The sequence below is a fragment of the Lasioglossum baleicum genome, chromosome 10, assembly GCF_051020765.1.
Source record: "Lasioglossum baleicum chromosome 10, iyLasBale1, whole genome shotgun sequence".
Taxonomy (NCBI): Eukaryota; Metazoa; Arthropoda; class Insecta; order Hymenoptera; family Halictidae; genus Lasioglossum; species Lasioglossum baleicum.
The window spans coordinates 14,894,316-14,920,073 of NC_134938.1; the positions used below are offsets into that span (position 1 = coordinate 14,894,316).

At 34.9% G+C, this 25,758-nt stretch overlaps 3 protein-coding genes across 14 annotated transcripts; 1 reads left to right on the forward strand and 2 right to left on the reverse strand.

Annotated features, from left to right (window-relative positions):
- Nucleotides 1-460: 460 nt before the first annotated feature.
- Sccro3 (defective in cullin neddylation 1 domain containing SCCRO3) lies at nt 461-3,807 on the reverse strand. The gene is made up of 4 exons (XM_076431735.1): nt 3,652-3,807; nt 3,101-3,264; nt 1,892-2,196; nt 461-1,655 (listed from the first exon to the last, which is right to left on the reverse strand). Exons 2-4 carry the CDS (start codon nt 3,180-3,182, stop codon nt 1,059-1,061), a joined length of 984 nt encoding a protein of 327 aa, XP_076287850.1. The 5' UTR covers nt 3,183-3,264; nt 3,652-3,807; the 3' UTR covers nt 461-1,058.
- Nucleotides 3,808-3,869: 62 nt separating this feature from the next.
- Obe (activating signal cointegrator 1 complex subunit obelus) lies at nt 3,870-20,703 on the forward strand. Of its 5 annotated transcripts, none has more exons than XM_076431666.1 (13): nt 3,870-4,025; nt 5,403-5,559; nt 6,275-6,366; nt 6,429-6,577; nt 6,702-6,953; nt 7,035-11,252; nt 11,729-12,220; nt 12,289-12,479; nt 12,970-13,138; nt 13,228-13,485; nt 14,225-14,573; nt 15,002-15,132; nt 19,508-20,703. In XM_076431666.1, exons 2-12 carry the CDS (start codon nt 5,429-5,431, stop codon nt 15,088-15,090), a joined length of 6,390 nt encoding a protein of 2,129 aa, XP_076287781.1. In that variant the 5' UTR covers nt 3,870-4,025; nt 5,403-5,428; the 3' UTR covers nt 15,091-15,132; nt 19,508-20,703. The 5 variants fall into 5 exon arrangements, with proteins under 5 accessions (XP_076287781.1, XP_076287780.1, XP_076287784.1 ...); XM_076431665.1 differs by lacking the exon at nt 3,870-4,025 and adding an exon at nt 4,127-4,571; XM_076431669.1 differs by lacking the exon at nt 3,870-4,025 and adding an exon at nt 4,127-4,383.
- Nucleotides 15,562-23,466, reverse strand: LOC143212696 (protein MEMO1-like). 8 transcript variants are annotated; one of them, XM_076431742.1, is made up of 9 exons: nt 23,220-23,466; nt 21,406-21,496; nt 20,777-20,858; nt 20,634-20,702; nt 19,489-19,601; nt 19,237-19,348; nt 18,939-19,158; nt 17,281-17,385; nt 15,562-17,112 (listed from the first exon to the last, which is right to left on the reverse strand). In XM_076431742.1, exons 2-9 carry the CDS (start codon nt 21,455-21,457, stop codon nt 16,975-16,977), a joined length of 891 nt encoding a protein of 296 aa, XP_076287857.1. In that variant the 5' UTR covers nt 21,458-21,496; nt 23,220-23,466; the 3' UTR covers nt 15,562-16,974. The 8 variants fall into 8 exon arrangements, with proteins under 8 accessions (XP_076287857.1, XP_076287859.1, XP_076287858.1 ...); XM_076431744.1 differs by lacking the exon at nt 23,220-23,466 and adding an exon at nt 23,150-23,168; XM_076431743.1 differs by lacking the exon at nt 23,220-23,466 and adding an exon at nt 21,698-21,916 and having other exon boundaries at nt 21,406-21,499.
- Nucleotides 23,467-25,758: the final 2,292 nt, after the last annotated feature.

Sequence of the window (25,758 nt, forward strand, 5' to 3'; positions counted from 1 at the left end):
TAATGTTTCGAATTTTTATACACTTTCTTCCCAATATTTTATTTCTCACAAATAAAGCAACGAAACGACATCGATTATGTTTAAGCAAATTTGTAAATGCTTAAAAATTTGTTAAATAATTTTTAAATCATGGCTATGTGAAATTAAAAATTACGCGCAGTAATTACAACTGCAATGTAAATATGTAATATACTTTTATAATCGTAAACGAGTAGATCAGAAGTTCTTTGTTGATACACTAAATATTAGATATCACTAATTTTAACAAATAGCTTTTTTTAGTGTTTTCGAAAGACATGGCGCTATATACATATGTCTGAATAACCTTATTATATCTGAAATGTGTTTATCAGAAAATTTTACTAATACTTACTCTTGTTTCTAAATATTTCAAGACTTCCGATTATGGATATTAAAAAAATAATAATAAATAGGAACATAATTAAATAAACCATACGTCCATTTAAAACAATATCATAAACTATAATCACAAATCGTTAAATTTGTTTTCACAGTATAGTGACTTTACACCAATGTCAATAAAAGTTACAGCATATACTTTAATCTGACAAAATGTAGATAGTCAGATAAATTTCTGAAGAATTTCTATATAATATGAGATCTATTTTTTACATTTGTTCTTTTTTTACATTTGTTCTTCTTCTTCTTTTTTTTTTCAACAGTAGTTTCAAAAAGTATAAGAAATATGAATGTATCAGGAATCGCGTACATTCACATATACTGTATCATAAAATTTAGATTATAGAAATTCTGCTTTCTAATTTATCTCCTAAGTACACCAACATTTTTCATTTGCATCGTTGCAAATGAAATCTTTTAAATAAAATTATATTCCGTACCTTTGATTTCAAAAATTCATTATTGAATCGTTTCCACTGAGTTTCGTATCTTTTAATGCCAAAATTAAGGTACCAACTTATGGACAAACGATTATCTCATTTAATTGTCAGAAACGTTTAAACGATTTCGTTCGAAACTTAAATGAAAGCTAATCACAATGAATAACCTTATCACAATGAAAATTGGAAACATCAATATTAAGCTTTATCAATAGAAACATTTTTTATATCATCTTTACTGATATTTTGATTCATTTGATCATTTTCATATTCCACAAAATCATCAAATAAACTTGGCCATGCTTCCGCGTCATCGTAGGCACCAAGATCATCACCAATGCTTTCAGCAAAATTCAAAAACATGTTCCATGTATCTCTGGGTATGCCTCTAACGTGATGGCACTCGAGAAATTTTAACCATCTAGATAAGAGAGGCGGTTCGCGCAATGTAAAAACAAGCTTCCACAGAACGATCGCCATGTCAGCTGGTAATATTCTTTGACCGGAATTAACATCTAAACCAAACCGAAACGTAAATCGATAGAGATCTTTGAATAAATCACTATTTACTGACAAGTCTTGAACAATTTCTGGTAGTCTTGCTTGTATACCACGTATACTGTCTACTTTCATTGCTTTTAAACCTGTCACAAATTCTTGACGTGTAAATTGGCACATTTGTTCAGCATTTAGTTTCCATGCAAGTACGAGTACTTGAAACTCATCCGGCGATAGTTGTAAATCATTGCAAAGTCTTTCTATGCCGTCTGCTAGGATTACATCTTCGTGCAGTTCCTATCAATCAGATTTGTATAATATTTTTAATTGTCTAATACTAAATATGTAATTAACACATTGGCTGCCACACAATGATCACATAAAGTTTCAGAGACACTCCGCTATTATTTGATATGTAGGCTTTCATTGCTCTTTCGTTGTAAAGAAAGAGCAACGAAAGTCAAGTCTGACAGCCAACATGATAGAATGAAAACTAACGAAAAAGAAACTAAAAATGTAGACTTAAAGTTTACCTTATATTGATCAAATAAAGCATTTAATTTATTCTCCGATTCCCTTTGCTGCTTCGATTCGCTTGTCACATTTTGTCCAGACGGTTGTCCAGATTTACTCAACGGCGGTAAACGTGTATAAAATCCTCTCGACAAACGTAAATTATTTTGTACGCTAGGCACAGACCCACAATTATCAGACCCTACATTATTGAATGTTGATAACGTAGTTATTGATTTTCTGTTTCCATTTATATGCGGCTCAGGCATCAAAGGCCCAATTTGTTGGCAAGAATTTGGGAACAAGCCCCTAAGTTCCATTGTTTCTACAACCATTATCGACTATTATTAAATCTATGTAAAAATATCGTTATTAACTAGTTTTTATGTAATTTTTATTAGTATGGCAGAAGATGAAATTAATAATACGATTAACCTTCCGTCGGGCGCAACCGATCTGAGAGGCACAGCGCGATCATTTAGGTACAGCTTGTTAAATCTAGCTGTGCGGTTGACCAAAACTTAGGAATGCGCAGACAAAAACAAAGACCGCACTCGATGAAAGAAGGATGCAACGTATGAACGGTAAGGTACTGTCCATTATTTCTTACAGCAGTAAACATACAAAACAACTGTTTATATGTTTGTGTAAATACACTTGTGTCACTTTACTTTTTAACTGAACTGTCGCCACGTGCATTGTTTGACAGGTGACGTTCAGTTCTCTATCGTTGCGAAGTTCCGCCTATTTACCATTGCGCAGCAGGGTCATTTCCCCTTGCGGGGGACATTCAGCCGCACAGCTAGATTTGACAAGCTGTACCTCTTAGGTACCTCGAAAACAGTCACCCCCACCCTTGGGGAGGGCCCAAAAGGGTGGCCCTACGAGTATAGACCTCACCAAGTGTACTATTTCCCTAACAGCAGTTGTATAAATGAACTTAATTAGGTGTTTATCATGTTTTTTGAATGTGGACCTGTCAAGCACATTGCACCCGAACTCGGCAGTCCAGATATTGCGCCCGACGGATGGTTAAACAAAAATTGACATCTGCCTTAAAACTGTAAAATATAACAAATTTCAATAGTATGCTAGACATAGATAGTATTACGGTGAAAACTCTGTTGTGCAATAATTTTCTCGTTGCCAAAGAATAGAACTTTTTAACAAATTATAACGAAACATGACGAATAGCAAAATCATAGGAAACACAAAAGATCCATAAATACCGTCTTTTTGTTCCAATGACAAAGATTGATTGGTGGTGGCTGGTGGAAAAGGCACCTTAAAGCATGAAAAACAGTTTCCCATTGATGCTGTCCGTACTTAACATCAAAGGCAAGTATCTTATGCATCAGTAGTTCAGTCTTACATTGGCAGTCTTGATCAAAATCTGAACAAACAAATATTATAATGTAATAACACAATTAATAACATTACTGTTAACAAATGTTTACATTAAAACCGTGCTTTAAAACTACTGTTTACAGAACGACTTGTTCTACCGAACATGATCATAAACACCTGTTGAGAAAAACATTGATAAATATGTAATTAAAAATATTCCTTATTAATAACTAATATCTTACATATACGTGTACATATTTATACACATGTATATATACATAAACATATACATACGTGTGTATGTATACATATGTAATAGATAAAAAAAAAACATGAAGAGTTTGGAAAGTATGATATATTGTTCGATATGCGATTTAAAATGATGGACATGCGATAGATAAAAGAATATACATATATTAAATAAATAGTTTACCTTACTGTTATGGAGGATTTTTGGTCTACCTGGGTCACGATAACCCCAGTAAAGACCCCCCGCAAAATATCTCGCTGTGACCACATTCATAAATTCTCATTTATCGTAGATATTGAAACTTGAACTCGCTCTGCGGTCGAAGTTACTAAGCTGCGCTAATCTCAGCCACTTCTAGCATCTTTTTCACATAGGTTTCAAATCTGAATTGTATTCGACCGAATACTATTTTAAATACTGTCATTTGTCTCGACGTAACCTCACAAAGTGGTAGAACGATACAATCGTTCCATGGACAAAGGATTGAATCGTTTCAATTCATGTATTCGGCGGATCTGTATTTAAAATATAATTCGAAACGATCGTATTCAAACACGGTAAGAAATATATTAATTCTTCTATCAATACATAATAAAAAAGGTCCCTTCGCAACGAAGTAACAACGTTACCTTTTTCGTAAATTCAGTATTGATACACCATAAAAATAATAATCATTAGTCACGACACATGTGATATAAAAATAATATATATATACATATATATTGTATATATGTGTATATTTGAAGTGAAGAAAATACGATTAATAATATCTGATCACATATTTGTTTTATTCAAAATATTACAAACATTTCATATTTGTTTCTTCGATGTTGGAAGATTTTATCACTTCGAAAACGAACGTCATCTCTGAACGTCCAATTTTACACGCAGCCAGATATGTTTCTACATAAATATGTAGATACACATTATTATAAACTATTATTACGAACTTACGCATGCAGATGTTTTTATTCCATGAAAATATGATGTATACGTCGAATTTCAATTGTTTGCATAGTATATCGGACGAACCTTAGCTATAACTATACTGAACTTTTTTTGCGAGATTTTTTTCACGCTGTCACCTAAAATTGTGTCATTTGGTAAGAAAATAATTGTTGCAGAAGATCAAGTTAATCGGATAAGGGGAAGACGTGACGCGTTCACGATAAATATGAAATTTTATATGAAGGAAAGACTTTTGATTATGACTGAACGTTCTTCTTCTGCGAAAATGTTTATGATAATAGTACCACAATGTAATTTTTTCGATATGACAATTAACTAATGCCCATATTTTTATAAATATACATGTTGAATTTTACATTTACGTTTTGTTGTGATCTTATACTAACTAAAGAAATTAACATTTGACAGTATTAATTGTTAGACCAATCGATCCCTTTTATTATTGTACGTCGTACGTATAAAAGTACTAACCCAAGGTTTTAATTTAACGCAATATTTTTGAACGTGTTTATAATTAGAATTAATTGATTTTCATCTCTTTGATGAAATTTTGCGATATTTTGTACGTCTATTTTTACGAGTTTTTTAAAAAAAATGTATTTATAAATACAGTATGCTTTTAACGATAAATTACAATTACTAAAAATATGTTGAAAAGTTGAAAATACACCCTGTAAAAGTTTAATTGCTTCATACGTAAAAGATAAACAGGTCTCCTGGAACACCATGATGTATATCATTGACAATAAAAACCCAATGCAAGAAAAGTGTACATTATATAGAAATATTTGAAAAGTAATGTCACAATATATACATTAAATTCTATGATGTTGAAATGTATATATCTTTTTGTTTTTGTTAATAGAATCAACGTATAAAATTAGTTTTGTTAACAACTGTATGAACACAATAAAATAGTATGTTGCTGTAATATAATATAATAACTGGATGTTAATCTGTTTCAGTTAATGTATGATACAATTAAGTAAAAATGCCTGAATTACCGCGTATTACAAGATCATTACGAACGTTCACAAATCTTGGACGTATTAAAAGTACAACAAGTTTAGAACCAAATGATTTACATAAAAAGCTGAAGGAGCAAAATGATGAACTAAAAAGGTATTTCTTTTATTTAATATTATAGTCAACTAAATAGTAAAATAACCTATTGTTTTAGTTAACATTTTATCCATTATATCATGTATTTTTTTCTCGCTCTGAGATTAAATCTGTATTCGCTAATCCCAGTCAACCAGGTCTGTCGAGGCACATCTCGAGCCCAGCGTGTGGAGGCCACCTAACGGGCATTATACTGGCCGAACGTCGCTCGAAGCTGCTCAAAGCACACGATGACTCGATTCTGTCCATGCCACAAAAGATCGCGTAGGCTCGTATTCTTGCCTCGGCACCATCCTGGCACAAGCTGCCCTCGGCACTGCTGCCCTCTTAAAATGGACCGAGCAGCCAGGATTGTGCCGAGGGCAGCTTGTGCCGGGATGGTGCCAAGGCAAGAATACGAGCCCACGAGAGCTTATGTACCATGGGCCGAATCTAGCATTTTTGCTGACTGGGATATTTAAGAAAATATTGTCTTCGTGTTTTTAAATTTGGTGTTATAAAGTTTTGCATTTATAATTTATAATTGAATTTGGCTGCAAAAAATCCTAGTGTAACTCGCTGTAATACAAAATAAGTTTTAAATTTACATATTCTGAAGTACTAAACAAAACTTTATTATGATGTACTTGATTTTTTCATTATGTAATATATACTTTACAAATTTATATAATTACATAATATATTAATAGATGATTCTTTTACGTGTGTAATCTAGCGAACTCAGTTGGCAAGATTTAAACAACATTTTACCTAAAAATGTTTTACATCATATGAAAGAGTTACGTCAGATTGTTGCAAAAATATTCGGTACGTATTAATTTGTAACGATATAAAATAAAAGATTGCTAATCATTCGTTTATTATTCCAGATGAATGTACCACAGAACTCATACATGATTATTTAATATTTATTTTACATGTCTTAATTGATGAAAGACTCTTAACAACAAACAAATTTGAAATTTTGAAGGAAAGAGCAAGAAACTTAACAATTCAGGATGCTCAAAAAATGATGAATGTAAGTTTATGTAATCATAACTTTATAACAAATGTTTTAACATGATTTTATATAGTCACAGAGTTATATTAAGTTCGAAGAAAGTATCGTATCTGTTAACTTAAATATTATAATATTTTTGTAGATAATTAGAACGATTCGGGTAAACTTAGACGAAGGCGTTCTGATCCAATTAAGGAATGGAACAAAAAATGGCGATAGTACCGAGACGTCTAACAATATAATATTTAATCCAAAATTTGACTATAAACCTGCAAAAGTATTATGGCCGAATACAGAAGCGCTTCGTAGTATGTTCTCAGGAAATATAAGTCAGAGCACAAATAACTTTACAATGAAATATAACAACGAAACTATGCAATTATACAAAATTCAGGTACATTTCGAATTGTTTTCATGAAATATTAATATTCTAAAAGTTTCAATATCTAAAATAGGTCGTGTATTTATGTTCTAGTTTGATGAAGTGGTGTACAAGCAAAATTTGAAGATGTGTTATGCACAGTATGCCGAAGATATGCCTTTCGAACAGTTTGCTGTTATGATAAGTTCGAAATTAAAAAGTTCCGAAACTATGCAAGACGAATTGTTCGATATCCTAGGTTACGAACAATTCGAATTTATACAGTATATAATACTTCATCGAAAAAGTATTATGGCTTTGACTTTTGTTCCTAGTTCGGATTTATATTTCGTTCCTAAAACACAGAAACAATGTGATTTACGAAGACCAGTGATTAGCGGTCAAGTAACTGTACAATCGGAAAAAGAGAAACATTTATTAAAACAGATTAGGAAAGAGGAAAAGAAATTGAATAAAATATCGAGCAAACGCGAGGGGAACGAAGCTGAATTACATAATCTATATATTAAAAAGAAAGAAGCGTTAATAGAATCGCGTACACCCATATTCAAAAAAGAGACAGTGTCCAGAGAGAACATGCGAGAAAAATATCCGTACGTGTTTAACTCTGATGTAAAAACTAGGAGTACAGTCGGTTACGTGACAGGTAAAAAGATAATGCTGCCAGAGAATGTTGAGAAAAAGGACACAAAAATGAGCGAGGAAATTCATATACCTATTCCAGAATCGCAATTAAATTTCCAGGACAAGTTTATCTACGAGCCTGTGATGATATCTTCATTAGATGAATTAGGGCAATCTGCTTTCAGTGGAATTGAGAGTTTGAATCGAATACAAAGTATAGTGTTCAATGCAGCTTATCACACTAATGAAAATCTATTAATTTGCGCACCGACAGGAGCTGGGAAGACTAATGTTGCTATGTTAACTGTCGTACATCAATTGAAACAACATATCGAGAACGGCGAGATAATGAAAAATCAGTTCAAAATAATTTATGTGACACCTATGAAAGCTTTGGCAGCGGAAATGACTGCGAATTTTGGCAAAAGACTCGGAGGTCTTGGTATATCGGTTCGAGAGCTAACTGGAGATATGCAATTAACAAAACCAGAAATTCAACAAACGCAAATGATCGTGACCACTCCGGAAAAATGGGATGTTTTAACCAGAAAGGGTAGCGGAGATATTTCTCTGACGAGCATAGTGAAATTGTTAATTATTGACGAGGTACATTTATTACACGGCGACAGAGGTCCTGTGGTCGAAGCATTGGTTGCTCGAACTCTGCGGCAAGTGTTGTCCTCGCAAAGCATGATTAGAATTGTTGGACTCTCGGCGACTCTACCAAATTATTTGGACGTTGCACAATTTTTAAGAGTATCTCCGCACGCGGGACTCTTTTACTTTGATCATCGATTCCGCCCAGTACCACTTAGTCAGACATTTATCGGTGTAAAAGCAACCGCACCTTCACAGCAGATAAACGACATGGATCTTATATGTTACGAAAAAGTTGTGGACATGGTGCGTCAAGGGTACCAAGTTATGGTCTTCGTACACTCGCGTAATGCTACGGTTAAGGTGGCGAACGCGTTGAGAGAATTAGCTATACAAAACGAAACGTTAAGTCTGTTTCTACCGAAGAGTCACGAAAAGTTTGCGAGCAAAGCTTTCACCAATTCGCGTAGCAAGCACTTGCTAGAATTATTTAACAACGGATTATCGGTGCATCATGCTGGTTTATTACGTTCCGAGCGAAATCTAGTTGAAAAGTATTTTTCCAAAGGATTGATTAAAGTCTTAGTTTGCACGTCGACATTGGCGTGGGGTGTGAATTTGCCCGCGCATGCAGTCATCATAAGAGGAACAGAAATATACGATGCCACGCGAGGTTCCTTTATAGATTTAGATATATTGGACGTTCTACAAATTTTTGGACGTGCTGGTAGACCACAGTTCGACGTTGAAGGACACGCTACCATTATTACCACCCATAATAAATTATACCATTACTTATCGTTGCTAACAAATCAAATACCTATCGAGAGCAATTTCATTAAGTATTTAGCGGACAATTTAAACGCTGAGATCGTGTTAGGCACGATATCGAACGTGGAAGAAGCCATAATATGGCTCAGTTATACTTATTTATTTGTCCGAATGAAATTAAATTTTCACGTTTACGGGATCCCTATTCAAGTGATACAAGAAGATCCTAATCTGGAGCGAAAGAGGAAGGAGTTAATTAATACAGCTGCTCAATCGCTAGATAAAGCTAAAATGATTCGGTATAATGTGAATACTGGAGACTTTAATGCGACAGATCTGGGACGTATAGCGAGTCACTATTATCTTAAGTATGATACGATTGAAATTTTCAATGCACTGATGAAACCGATTATGGACGATGCAGAGACACTTGCGATGATATCAAAGTCGGAAGAATTTAAGCAACTGAAGGTCCGAGATGATGAGATCAATGAATTGCAAAGAATGTCCGAAAATTATTGCGAGCTTCAACCGCAAGGCGGTGTAGAGAATATTTACGGTAAAGTGAATATTCTATTGCAAACATACCTGTCCCGTGGTCGAATCGATTCGTTTTCATTGATGTCAGATCAAGCATACATCACACAAAATGCAGTACGTATATGTAGAGCATTATTTGAAATTATGCTCAGACAAAATAACGCATTAATGTCTGGACGTTTACTAGAAATGGCAAAGATGCTTGAACTTCGACAATGGAGTCACACAAACCCTCTGTGCCAGTTTACTTGTTTACCTTTCGAAGTTATGGATAAAATAGAACAATGCCAGTTATCGATCGAAGCATTGAATGATATGAGCGTTAAAGAGATCGGAGATATTCTGCGCAGTCCAAAATCAGCAACATTAGTGAAGCAATGCTGCGAAGAATTACCCACGTTAGAAATGGAGTCCACCGTACAGCCAATCACTGGTAGGATTTTAAGGATACGTCTGAAAATATATCCTCAGTTTCGATGGAACGATAAAGTGCATGGCAAAACCTCGGAACCTTTTTGGATATGGATCGAAGACCCGGATAATAATTTTCTTTATCATCACGAATACTTTGTCTTGACGAAGAAGATGGTTTGCTGTAATCTGGAACAAGAACTTGTCATGACTATACCACTGTACGAGCCACGACCTGCACAGTATATAGTGAAAGCAACGAGTGATCGCTGGTTAAATTGTGAAAGTGTGACACCCCTTACTTTTCATAATTTAATCCTACCCGATGTATTTCCTCCGCATACAGATTTGTTGGAACTGCAACCTTTACCGGTAAAAGCACTAAAAGAACCAGCTTTCGTAAAACTCTACAAATTCACTCATTTCAATCCTATACAAACACAAATCTTTCATTGTTTGTATCACACTGACAATAACGTGCTTCTGGGTGCTCCAACTGGCTCAGGAAAAACGATTGTAGCCGAAATAGCTATGTTTCGAGTGTTCAAGCAGTATCCTACACAGAAAGTTGTGTATATAGCACCGCTGAAAGCTTTAGTTCGAGAGCGAATAAAGGATTGGAAAGTTCGGTTGGAAGAACAGCTTGGGAAGAAAGTGGTGGAATTAACCGGGGACGTAACACCGGATATTAAAGTCATAGCTAATGCAAATGTTATTGTGACTACCCCAGAAAAGTGGGATGGCATCAGCAGAAGTTGGCAGACGAGATCTTATGTGAAGAATGTTGCGCTTATAATCATTGATGAGATCCACCTTTTAGGAGAAGATCGAGGTCCTGTGTTAGAAGTTATTGTCTCGAGGATTAACTTTATTTCTTCTCACACTATGCGAAAACTGAGAATCGTTGGATTATCTACAGCGTTAGCTAATGCTGTGGATCTAGCTAATTGGCTCGGTATTCGAGAAATGGGACTGTATAATTTCCGTCCATCTGTACGACCTGTGCCATTAGAGATTCATATAAATGGATTCCCTGGAAAGTATTATTGTCCGCGAATGGCAACAATGAACAGACCAACATTCCAAGCGATCAGACAACATTCGTCGTCGAGTCCAGCTCTTATATTTGTTTCGTCGCGCAGACAAACGCGATTAACCGCGATGGATTTAATCGCTTATCTTTCGGCAGAAGATAACTCGAAGCGATGGCTGCACATGCTCGATGAAGAAATAGATAATATAACACATCATGTACGAGATTCAAATTTGAAGCTTACGCTTGCTTTCGGAATCGGACTTCATCATGCTGGTCTTCAGGATAATGATAGAAAGATTGTAGAAGAACTATTTTGCAATAATAAAATTCAGGTAATTGCTTGTCTGCTGTTATCTAATAATATCGTATTAAGGGGGTAGATTCGTTTAAACATTCTTTACTATGAACAGTGATAATGACGAAAATCGAGTTGGAAATGTGTGGTGAACCACCCTGTATAATACAGGTTTTGCATTTTGCACTCCAAATTCACCTTTTGCAAATCAATTTCAACCTTTCGCAAATAAAGCATTTTCAAGTAAGTTTTTGTAAAAAAATCAAATCAAGAAATTCGAAATTTGATTTATCTTATAAATATTCTTAATGGGTGAAATTGATTTGGAAAAGGTCGAGTTTGATTTGCAACAGGGTGAAACTGATTTGCAAAAAGGTGAAATTGATTTGCATAAGGTTGAACTTGGAGTGCAAAACCTATACATAATTTTTTCCTTTGTCTTTCTCATTTAATTTGGATAATTGAAAGTATTTAGATTCTGTATACATTACACATTGTAAAAATGTTGTTTAGGTGTTAATTACTACAGCTACTTTGGCTTGGGGAGTCAATTTTCCTGCTCACTTGGTAGTAATAAAAGGAACAGAATACTACGATGGTAAAGCGAAACGCTACGTGGATATGCCAATTACAGATGTGCTTCAGATGATGGGTCGTGCAGGACGACCTCAGTTTGATGATTCGGGGGTTGCAGTTGTTCTAGTACACGATTTGAAGAAAAACTTTTATAAAAATTTCTTGCACGAACCGTTTCCGGTTGAATCGAGTTTATTGGCAGTACTGGCAGATCATATTAATGCAGAAATCGTGGCTGGCACAATTAAGAATAAACAAGAATTTTTAGATTATCTAACATGGACCTACTTTTTTAGAAGATTAATGAAAAATCCTGCATATTATCATTTGAGTACTTTAGAGCCACACGCGATTAACGAGTACTTATCTTCTTTGGTCGATAGCACAACAAATGTGTTGATGGATTCACATTGCATCGATTTCGACGAGGTTCGTATTGTATTTCATTAATTCGTGATTACGAAGTACTATGATTATGAACTGTTTTTTAATTATAGGACGGACAGACTATATTCCCACTTTCAATGGGTAAAATAGCATCGTTCTATTATTTATCGCATCATACGATGTTAATGTTTAAACAATCGCTCAAGAGTTCTCTAACGTTGGAAGAGTGTCTACATATTTTATCCAATTCTTACGAGTACAATGAATTACCTGTCAGACACAACGAAGAATTATTAAACGAGTAAGTTATTAGTCGGCTGCGGATCTTTAATGCATTTATGAAGAAATTGTTGTTTCTTTTTTAATGTAACGAATTCATTAAGCGATGAAATCAATTTTTATTTTGTTCCTGCTCCCCACAATAAATGCAGGACAATGCATTATTTATTTATTTATTGATGCCGTAAACCATATTTGGTTTATATAGCATACATTAGTATAACACTTTACAAATATTAATGAAGTATACATATATCGTTACATAAAGTTAAGTTAATATGAACGGTAGACGCTAAATCCTAATCTTACATTTTTCGAGGATGTTAGAAATAAATATTAGTGCTGTAATGTCTCGCACGCTTAGAAAAAACATTAATAATGTAGGGATGGTATTTACTATTGAGGAGCAGTTATAACAAGTGTCCTCGTTCTAAATTGAGTTTATTTTGCAGAAAAATCCGCAGTCTAATTAATAATAAATGTAATTAACGACCGATCTTGTTATTTAATAGGGACCTGAGCAAAATGTGTCGTTACACAATAAACGACTACTCGTACGATTCTCCGAATACTAAAGCCTTCATATTACTTCAAGCACATTTCTCAAGACTTCCAGTACCATGCGCAGATTATACAACTGATTTAAAATCAGTTCTTGACCAAGCAATTCGAATTATTCAGGTATATGTATATACAATATATACATAATACGTATACAACCGCTTTATAAAATATAAAGAATTGATATAATGATGTATAATTACTTTCAGGCTATGATAGATACTGTCGCGGAATATGGTTGGCTTACATCTACGCTCATGATAATATACTTACTTCAAATGATTATTCAAGCTCGGTGGATAGATGAACCAGCAATAGTTACGTTACCTTATATAAATTCAGAACATCTACAATTATTTTCATCTTTACCCGCAGTTTTTCCTATGTTGTGCAACGTTGTATGCGACAAACAGAATAGTCTTGTTGAGGCACTAGGTGAAGTGTTCCCAAAAAATCAGATACACGAGGTGAATTTGAAATATTTAAATAGCTACAATGGATGTGCAAAGTATTCGTACACCTTTCAAAAAAGAATAACCTTTTCAAAATTGGACCCGGTAACTTGAGTTTCTTTTCAGTCGTTAAATGGATTGTTTTGCCAGCTATCGTGTAAATAACTTTTTTTAAAAATTGTTATTGGTCACGATTTTTAAATTTTTGATCTGTGCCTGTAATGAAAATGTAGAAGGTGCCTTTGGTATGTCTAAGTAAGCAATATATATACATATATACATGTACAAAGTTTCATCGAAATCGATCAAGGTTTTTATGAAATATAATTGATTGAAAGAATAGCGAAAATTGTAAAAATCTGCGATTTAAATAAATCGCGAACTCTAAATTCAAAGATTTTTACATCTTCCATTGTCCATAGCTTTTTTATGCGTCAACCGATTTCACACAATAAAACTTTGTACATGCATATAACTGACTTAGATTTAGAAAATACATGTTCTAAATTTTCATGTACAGGTACAGACAAAAAATTTACAAATCGTGACCTCTTCTCCGCAATTGCGACTAATAACGATTTTTAAAAAGAATTATTTACACATTAGCTAGTAAACTAATCCTTCTAACGTCTGAAAAAAGCTCAAGCTGTTGCACGAATACTTTGTACACCCATTGTATAATAGTTAGTGAACTGAAAATTAAAAATGATCAATCATGTTTGATATATTGCCGTGATTTGAATACTTTTTATAGATATGTCAAGTGATGAAAGATATGCCGATACTTTGTGTTGATATGCACTTGGAGGGTGAGTGGTCTGATGGCGCCAAACGAAAACCTGTCATATTGAAAATGGCAACTTCTACTGTTATCGATCTACATAAGAATCAAGACTATATATTGAATATTGGAATGAGACGAAAAAATAAATCCAACAATTTACGAGTGCATTGTCCGATGTACCAGAAAGGGAAGGATGAGGGCTGGTTTCTGGTGTTAGGCAGTACTTCCGATCAAGAATTATGGGCACTGAAACGAGCAAGTGGAATAAATGACCAACGGAGATGCCATCAGTTACAGTTTACAACACCATCGAAATTAGGTATTTATAAGAATAGTAATACAGTCAAGTCCCGATCTAACAATAAGTCAATTCTCGGCAGTGATGCCAGAATGAGCGCCGAACGGCGCTCATGTACTCTCCTCCTACCCCTTCCACTATTCCATTCCAGCACCGTGCGCAAGCGCACAATCCACGGTCCCCATCGCGCACGTGCAACGTGTCTCCCATTCGCCCCGCTCATTCCCCGTCATCAGAGAGGGAGTACATCATTTCACCGTGACTCCCCTCATCTGGCATCACAGATTCTCGGTTCCGTGTTGTGATATACATATAGTTCGGGCCTTAGAATGGTCTCCTCAGTCTCCGTCGGACTTAGAATGGGACTTGACTGTATCGTATTACATTAAATATATGTATAGTGTGATATTAGGTATTACAAAGAAAAACTGAAATTGTTTTCATTAAAGGTCGTACAACACTTACATTTTATTTGATGTCCGATTCTTACATGGGACTGGATCAGCAGTATGACATACAAGTAAACGTTATATCTTAGTTCAACAATAGTAAATATACGCTGAAAAGACTAAGATTAAATGTAAGTATGTACATTTCTAATTTGTTAGTTTATAGTTTAATCTATGTTATAGTTATTAAATGCAAATGAAAGACTTCAATAAAACATATTATTTATCAATTATTTTTAATAAAAATCTGAAATTCTTTTACCATTTGAAGATGACATTACAAACGAAACTACAATAATTTTAAATATGAGTTTTTATTTTTTTAAATTTGTATATAAATTTACATATATCTTCTTACATAGTACACGACTATGAAACAATATAAGTATTATGTATATATATAATAATAATATAAGTATTATATATATAATAATATATATAGGTTACTCTATTTATTTCATATAAATAGAAACCTTACCGACTTAGTATACAATGATAGAAAAAACAACATCTTGAGGATCAGTTTTACAATTTCACAGTGCCCAAATGAAACATCGTAATGGAAAGATTAAAAAGAACAGTAGTTTATTATATAAAAAAGGTTCAATAGAATACATGTAAGAGTTACTATATAAAAGTTTTATATTATAACATAAACATTGACAATTTATAAGAAATGAAAGCATTAAAAGTGGATGTCCTAACTAAAATATCTCATATACTTTCTTACGTACTGATCCTCCTTTACACTTATACAACATTACATTACGACAGCACAATATCTGTATTGTTATCTTCAATACGTTCGCTCTCATCGTAAAGTTAGAAAACTAGTCGCTGTGTATCACATATCTACACGTATGTGACGTCTGACAGCAAATGTGTTTAATTTCCTATGCTAACAAAATAACAAGAGATTGTATAGTAGGAAGGATTTGAGATTATTTCATTGCTTTGTTTCAAAGAGAACGTAATTAAGTTGCCCCTATAGCTTTTCTAATAAATGTTCCATTCGTTATCGATCGATGCAGTCTGTTCATGCTAACGACGCAGAAGAGATATGTTTCGAACCTGGTTCTTCAGTTTTAAGCGTGCACATCCCTGAGATACACAATATGTAAAAATGCACGAGTATATAAAATAATAAAAAATAGTTTTATCATTTATATTCCTCTATGCATCAGACGAGACGTTGTTAAACTAACAAAATTGAGAAATCGTATGCAATAAATAATTTTACATTAGCAGCACAGTTTTAAATAACAAGAGATCTACACAGCGCGTACATTTTACACTACCGTACTTACATTACACCTAAACTATAATCTATAAATGTGTTGTAACATTTTATCAAAAAAATATTATTCTCCCTCGTATATTTATTTCCTTCCCTTATACCTTCTCTTATACTCCTTTTTTTTTGTAATTACTGAAAATAGAAGTGTTATTAATATCGTGAAGTGTTAATTTTATTGGTAATCTCTTCTTCATCAGTAGATTGAACCCTGCCTACTACTTTGAGGTCTGTACTCTTTTACAATACGCACTTTATATTATTATTATTATTTGCACAATTATAATAATAATCAAAGCAAAGAAATACTTAAGCTCCTTCCACAATTAAAGTCGAAGCTGGAAGTACTGATTATTTCTTGTAAGTAATATACCGAGAGATGCCTTTACAAAAAACAACTTTGTAATAATAGATTTCTATTTATAATAATAGTATCTTTACAAAAATTCATGTATTCTTTTACGAATAACCGAGGAGAATTAATATATAATAAATTGTCGCTCATTGTTTCGGTGTTGTTATTTTCTGTATGTATAAAAAAAAATGCTTAACAAAATCTCGATTAATGCAGGTAATGCTTAGTTTAATAGTTTATTACTGTCGTTTTTTGTTTTTAGTACTTTCTTTTCCTGTGTAAATTTCCTGACTGGCAATAGCAACCTCGAAGATCAAAATCTTATCACTCGAGAACTAAGGAAGCGCTAGCATAACTAACAGAACTGTCATTCATATTATTGCATTGACTGCTTTGAGCATATTTCAAAAACTTCAGGTTCATTCTTTGGCCATTAGTATTTCCTTTTAAATTGTGAATAGCCTGTTAAAACATAGGGCGTCACAATTTTATTAGAAATTTCGGAGATTAAATATTAGGCAGAGTCATAAATAACTTCCATTTTTACGATAGAAGTTATTTATGACTCGACCTAATAGAATATATGCAAAATAACCCAGATTACAGATTTTAACAGATCAAAATGATTACCTGTAATAAGACACTAATAGGATGACGGCCACATATAGTATTACCATATTTTTTAAGATAATCGGTAAATACTGTAGGGTTTAAGCTTTCTATGATATCCATTCCCTACAATGTAGATTTATGAGAATGTGATATGGAACACGACAATAAAAATAGTATTTTACAGAAATATTAAGTGATCTTTATAAAGTAACCAATCGAGTCTAGGTGATTTCGAGGTCACCCCATTCTTTTTAAATGACAGTTTAATATTACATTGGAAGCAGTTTTTATTTATATCCTCTCAATATAATAATATCCCAATAATTCAGTTCATAAGATGATATCAAATAGAATATTTTCTCTTTTTAATTAACCGAAAGCAAGTGGAAATTTCTTTTCGATGAATTGCATTTTTCTTCTCACCCGAAATGAAGTTATTGCTAACATATTATGTACTTATTGTTATACATATATGTAAGGCCTCGTACAGACTAGAACATTTCGACGAACAGCGCCGCGAACCGCGCATTTCGACGAACATTTCGACAAACATTTCAACGAACGGCGATCGGAACGGATTTGTGCTATTTCCAGATTTTCTTGCGAACAACTATGGGAGCTGCAGCAGCGTATACTACACAAAGAAATACAGAAAATGTTGGCAGTTTATTGAGTTGAAATGTTCAGGTCTGTACGAAGCATTTTAGGGACATCAGATTCGAGATTAAATGACTTGAATTTTTGGAGATGTTACGACATTTCGGCGAACGGTGCCACGAACGCCGCCGCGCGCATTTCGACGCGCACGAACGCGAACGGGTGGCACTTACAAATCTGTTTGTTTTGGTTAGCCCGAGATTATAATGAAGACTCTTGTAGCACAGATAAAGACTAAAAAACAATATTAAAAGATTCCGTAGAGTATCAGAAATCCAGGGGTGTGCGAGATTCCAGTCGGGACGGGAATTTTTCTTGGGATCGGAGACGGAATCCCAAGAATTTCGGAATCCTGGATATTTTACGGGAATTCCGAACATTTTCGGGACTCTCGCACACCCCTGCAGAAATTCCGAAAAAATTCACGGGAAACCCGAACACCACCGGGAATCCCGAATATTCTCGGGAAAAACTCTGGATTTTTGGGATCCCGTCCCGACATGATACGAGGCTTTCCATCCCGTTCCCGGCGTCGGAATTCGGGAATTCCCGGGTTCCCGCACACCTCTAGTGTTTACATATCAAGGCGTGCGCGATTTTTACAACTTAGAACGCTCAGTCAAACCGAAAAGGACTCGATGTGTGACCAACCTTGTTGTTTACGGAACGCGCTCTCGGAACTTAACCCTTCCGTTTTTATTCAGAATATGTATCGTAGAATCATATAAAGACGAAAATTCATCATGCTGCAACATCTCCAAAAATTCAAGTCATTTAATCTCGAATCTGATGTCTTTAATGCTTCGTACAGACCTGAACGTTTCACTTTGAAACTTTCATTCACTCAATAAACTGCCAACATTTTCTGTATGTCTTTGTGCAGTATACGTCGCTGCAGCTCCCATAGTTGTTCGCAAGAAAATCTGGAAATAGCACAAATCCGTTCCGATCGCCGTTCGTCAAAATGTTTTAGTCTGTACGAGGCCTAAGATGATACTTATACGATCTACAGTACATACCATTTTATCAAGATTCTGAATAGATCTATGAATTGGACCACACGATCTATCGTAATAAGTGTAACGGAAACGTTGTCCCCAATGGCAGAAATCTGAAGAAATAACAAATAACGTCTGTGGATCAGCCATATACGGCGCTAACAATCTTCCATATAGTGCCTCCCTTTCTGGACTTAATGATCCAACAAGTATAGGAATTATAGTAAAAGAATCTTTGAACCTGCATTAATGAAATAAACTTGAAAATTAAAATTGTACACAATACACAATTGAAATATTGTTAATATAATTAGCATACCCTTCCATAACTTTTGCTATGAATGGTAATTGCATTTCAATGCTGTGTTCTTCTTCATCTGTATTTAAATCCATCCATTCGAAATGTCTAGTTTCTTCAAGTTCTCTGCATACTATCACACGAACAGAAACCCATATTTGAACTAATCTTTGATAATTCATACTTATTTTTGTTTTTCACATAATATTTCACAATATTAATACCATTCCACTGAAAAATCTATTTTAATATTCTATGATACGCAATTTATACCTTGTTGATCGATGTGCAGATCATACAGCGGTGTTTGGTAAATTGAAGCAGAAGAAAGAGCACAGCCAGCTAGTCTCACGTGATGCGATGGGCCCAGAATAAATATCCTACGACTATACAATGACATGTTACACATTTAACACTTTAGTTAAATATTATTTTTCTTGTCAACTTTAGTTTTAACATTGTAGTTAGAATAGTACAGCCTGTCAAATCTAGCTGTGCGGTTGACCAAAACTTAGAAATGTGTAGACAAAAACAAAGACCGCACTTGACGAGAGATGAATGCAATGTATGAACGGTAAGGTACACACCTCGTCAAAAGTGCGTACTGTCCATTATTTCTTACAGCAGTAAACATACAAAACAACTGTTTATATGTTTGTGTGAATACACTTGTGTCACTTTACTTTTTAACTGAACTGTCGCCACGTGCATCGTTTGACAGGTGACGATCAGTTCACCATTGTTGCAAGGTTCCGCCTATTTACCATTGCGCAACGGGGACATTTCCCCTTGCGGAGGACATTCAGCCGCACAGCTAGATTTGACAAGCTGTACATTATTTCCTATCGAATAATAACTTAAAGTAATAGTATTGTATATAAATCTTAAGTGAATTGATTATTGATAATTGAATTGAGATGTAAATAATTTCGACTTCTTAAATATAATTATTGATAAGTTGAAACAGTAGATTGAATCCTTTAAAATTCGAACATACTCAATGGAGGAGTATTCGATTAGTCTATAATACAAAATATGGTAATAAAAATTACTATATGCATTATCTTAATCACGTATTTCATTATTGGAAGAGAAAAGTCTTTATTACTGCTGCTTATGTCTCTAAATATAATTTTGTTATTATATTTCCCGACTTTTTTTATATAAAATAAGCATAAGTATAACAAAAATGTAAGAATAATAGCACAATTTAAATGAAAGAGTGACTAAATTTAGAATTAACCCTGTCTGGTTGAAACGTGTCTCTAACGATAAAAGTGCTTTGACGGAAGATTCCCAAACTTCAGCCAGAGAGAGTTAAACAAAACTACAACATATAAAAATGAAAAATAATCATCGGTTCATCCAATATAAATTGCAGATGTAATTAGTAAATTACATTCCAACGAAAAACTTACACAACAACAGGACTAATCTGGCGATATGCAAAACCAGCACATGCTCCGCAATAGCTGTAACCTGCATGTCTGTGAAATTTTGTTTGTATTTCAATAAAGATTTGTTAATTTAAGAAATTATTTAATGTGCTATAATTACTGACGGGGCAATAATTGCCCTAGCAGGTCCATGTGATAAGTCTGCTGCACCCAACCAACCTTCTAATTGCTTATTCAACTCCGTACCTGTACAAAATATTCATCTTAAGACATATGATAATAATTCATACCGAAAAACTACTGGTAGAATGTTAAAATTATGTGAATAAATAAAAGGAACACAATAGAATATAATTTCTGCAGAAATACAGAACTATACGCAAATGTTTTTCATAGAATCTGTGGAAAAATTCGAAAATTATTTCCACAGAGTTGCTCAGAAATTTTAAGCAAATTTTGAATATTAAATAAATAAATAATTAACAAGTTTCTATAAGTACGGTTGGGTGCAATACATATGTGAAATGTATATTACCTTGCCGAATACTCAAAATATAACATCGATATAACAAATAATATCGCAGGGATTATTAATACTAAATATTAATTTATAGAAATATAGATTATTGCATTATAGAAAGATACTGTGTGTAGGTGTAACGTCTGTTGTAATTATTCGTTTATATGTGCGAACACAAGAAACTGATGACTTAACATAAATGATAATAAATAATCACGATCGTAATATAATTAACAGACGTAAAAATATGAAAACATTTTAAATAACGCTTACCAGAGCCTGCGTACCAACTACCAGCATGAGTTGCTCTTCTAATTAATGCCATTTTTCGCCTTGTTCCACCAATCCTTATTTATATCGATAACTTCTTAAAGTAAACAAGATTTGTTTCTGAATGGTTTTATATACAATCTATATATAGAGCATATCTTAGTTGTTAAATCCTAATGTTTATAAAATTCTATCACAAAACTTTTTATTTAACCACGAACCATGTACTCCTAATAACGTCGAATGACATGTTGAGTTGATTATAACCATGTCGAAAATTTCAGCATGTATATACCTTTTGTATACAAACAAAATACGTCGAAAACTGGTGTTTTACAAGTTTTCATCTTCCGATCATATAAATTTAGTTAATGATTTGTTATTCTACGTAATAATTCGTACGTTCACTGAAGTTTTCAAGTGTACGCATTTGTAGTAAACCAAAACGTAAATACACTGTCACTGTCTTTAGTAGAAAAGGAGATGATATACATTATACATATATATACCCAGCCAACCAAAAATCTAAATTTGGTCGACCTCCTGTGCGCGCATATGCCGAGCTAGTGTCGACCGTAGGACCAGAGTTTGGACATGGGCATGAGGTCGGCATCAGGTCGGCACGAATCGGCCGAATGTGCCTTTGTGGCAGCACTGTCGCACTGATGTACCGCATGCCGAATATCGTTTTACAGGTGAAACAAACAATTCCAATGTCGCTTTTGCAAAATTCACATGTTTTTCTATAAGCGAGGGTGAAACTAATATCCTAATCGCGATATGGAGCAACAAAAAATGAGTATACACATTCGGAGCTAATATCCCGTACATTACTACCGGGCCGGTATATAAGAGAAATTGGCGAAACTCGGTCGCTTTAAAAGTTGAATATTCTTCTATTGGCCTCGGGCGTCTAGAAAAATCAGATGGACAGTACTTATCGAGTACTGCCATTCGCGCGGAGATGATAAAATCATTTTTATTTATCATCTTTAAAATATAAGTGTATTCAATTAGTTGAAATTGAACTGTAAAGAAAATTGTACGGCAATGCAAATTTTAGATTATGTCTCTTGCAATCGATGCAGACAATTTTTATTTCGCATAAAGATCCGCAGTCTAGGAAAAATAACAAATGTGAGAAATAAATAAAATTTGTATTTTTTTTTTCGCCAATTTCTCTTATATACCGGCCCGGTAGTAATGTACGGGATATTAGCTCCGAATGTGTATACTCATTTTTTGTTGCTCCATATCGCGATTAGGATATTAGTTTCACCCTCGCTTATAGAAAAACATGTGAATTTTGCAAAAGCGGCATTGGAATTGTTTGTTTCACCTGTAAAACGATATTCGGCATGCGGTACATCAGTGCGACAGTGCTGCCACAAAGGCACATTCGGTCGATTCGTGCCGACCTGATGCCGACCTCATGCCCATGTCCAAACCCTGGTCCTACGGTCGTCCAAAATTAAGCCAATCGGGACTTGAGCACCTCCGAGCGTAGATTGGACAATGATTTGCCGATCTGTGCCCTAGGCACGGCTTGCCCAAGGCACGCCTGGTTAGCTGGGTATTTATATATGTATGCATATCTAATTGTAGAATATTGTAGATTGTACACAATATAAATATTATGTTTTCTACAAATTGGGAAAGAGAAAGAGAGAAGGAGAGTAACGAAAATTGAATACAGTCGAAATTCAAATTATAGATAATAATAATAATTATCCATGTATCTTCTTACAGCATATATTATTGGCATAGGTGTATGTTGGTGTATGTACATGCAAAATTGACTGAAAATTGACGTATACCCAGACAGCACAGTCTGACCGAGCCTACCGCCGGACCCAGCTACCAGAGCCCCTGCCCGACAGGTTACGGGCAGTTACGGGCAAACACAATGCTTGGAGCAGCGTTGAGAGTGTTGAGACCAAGACAGGCCGATTTAGCCGGGCCCCTGTGCACAAAATGGCGCGATTTTCACCTGCCGGGGGCTCGAGCCCAGGGCCTGCCGGCCGGGCTGGGATTCAGCCTGTTTTTGAGAGGGCAGCACGGTATCACACTAATGTGCATAGCAATACTGCCCACACTACCGGCCTCTCAATTTCCCGCGTATTTTTCAAATGTTTAATGTGTACTTATTGATGAAAGTGCAATAATGCAGGTACGTTTTATTTATTACCTACGTGTCTCTTTTATCTTTGTGTGCTCTTTTATCTTTGATGCTATTTTAATAGCATCATAAAAATTACATTTATCATACACGTACAGATGAGCTTTGGACAATTTGTTTTACATATAGTCTTTTCACTAGTTTCATACTATATTTATTAGTTGATAATGCCACGATGTTGTTGTGTTCACAATTGTAAGGGAGTACTTAGAAAATATAATAGATATTAGTTTTAGAAAACAAGAAACTAAACAATAACAAGTAATTTTGAATAATATGAGTAACATATGATAAAAAAAAGATAACGCGCTACAGTAATGACCCGAGGGTGGTAAGGAAAGTAACAATTACACGATTTTATTATTGCTTGCCTAACTCTTCTCTTCAATAACTATTAATTATCCAACCTCTAACCAACACCTCGTTGACTTCGTAACAATAATTTAGGTTTCCATGAACTTATATATCCCATCATTAATTTTCAAATGATGCACTTTAATTTAAAGAAAATCTTATTTTGCTTTATACTTATAAATCACGGTAAATATTTCAAATATTATATGTACCACAACACCAACCCAGACAACCAGGGCTGCACCGGGCAGCAATGTCGCGTTTTGGATCCCTGCTGCCGCGAGGCTGCACGGAAAACGGTGGGGGATTTTTCCTCACCGTAAGAGGGCAACACAGTCGCGCCAATGTTTCGAATGCCGTACGCAGCGCCATACAGGCACGTACAGGCCTTGTACTAGGGAGCAGGGGGTCTCTCGCCCCGGTAAGGTGATACAGAGCTGGTCGCGCTGATGTGGATCTTCCACATTAAGATGTCGGTAAAGTAAATGTCTATTGTACAAATGTGTAGCAGCAGCAGCAACAGTCTTTCTTTTTACTGACAAAAATTAATATTATTATTTAAATTACATACTACATACTATCAGGTCGTTCGGAAAGTAATTTTGTTTATCGTGTAGGGATGGCAATGCTTCCGTTTGTCATTACTAGACTGCAGATCTTTCTGCAAAATAAAAAATGTCAGCGTCGATTACAGGAAATAGAAACTAAATTGAATTGAATTATTTCTTCAGCAAAGGAGAAAACGAAATGACTTTCCGAACGAGCTAATACATTAACATATTACAATAGGAGAGCTGCATAAAGTCTAAATAAAATCAATCTCATCATTTTCATACAAAGAAACATTTACCAGTTACTTTTAAGGTTCGGTAGGTGTAGAGGGTTGAAACGTCTTCGTGCAAAAAAAAAATGTGTCGTAGAAGGGAAAAGAAACTTAATTTATAACTTTCGGCTCGAGCGCGTTTCCAGCTACCCGAGTGCATCGGGCTGCCCGGGAGTGTCTCGATCTCGTCGGGCGGGTTCGGAAAGAATCGGACAAGTTCGGGCGAGCGAGTTTTCGCGCTACTCGAGATTCAATTCTGCGTTCGCACCAGTTCGCACGAATTTGTCCGCTTCTATCTGACGTCTGAACGCGCTCGACGAAGTCGAGCCACTCTCGGGCCACCAGGCCACCCGATGGTGTGTCACGGATAGTCTGCGGATCTTTCTGCAAAATAAAAATTTACTATATCGATTGCAAGAAATAGAAATCAAATTGAATTGAATTGTTTCTTCAGCAAAGGAGAAAACGAAATGACTTTCCGAACGAACCAATACATTATAACATATTACAAGGAGAGCTGCATAAAGTCTAAATAAAATCAATCTCATCACTTTCATACAAAGAAACATTTACCAGTTACTTTTAAGGTTCGGTAGGTGTAGAGTGTTGAAATTTATAATTTTCGGCTCGAGCGCGTTTCAAGCTACCCGAGTGCATCGGGCTGCCAAGGGGTTTCGAGCTGCCCGGGAGTGTCTCGATCTCGTCGGGCGGGTTCGGAAAGAATCGGACAAGTTCGGGCGAGCGAGTTTTCGCGCTACTCGAGATTCAATTCTGCGTTCGCACGAACTTGTCCGCTTCTGTCTGACGTCTGAACGCGCTCGACGAAGTCGAGCCACTCTCGGGCCACCGGGCCACCCGATGGTGTGTCACGGATAGACTGCGGATCTTTCTGCAAAATAAAAATTTACTATATCGATTGCAAGAAATAGAAATCAAATTGAATTGAATTGTTTCTTCAGCAAAGGAGAAAACGAAATGACTTTCCGAACGAGCTAATACA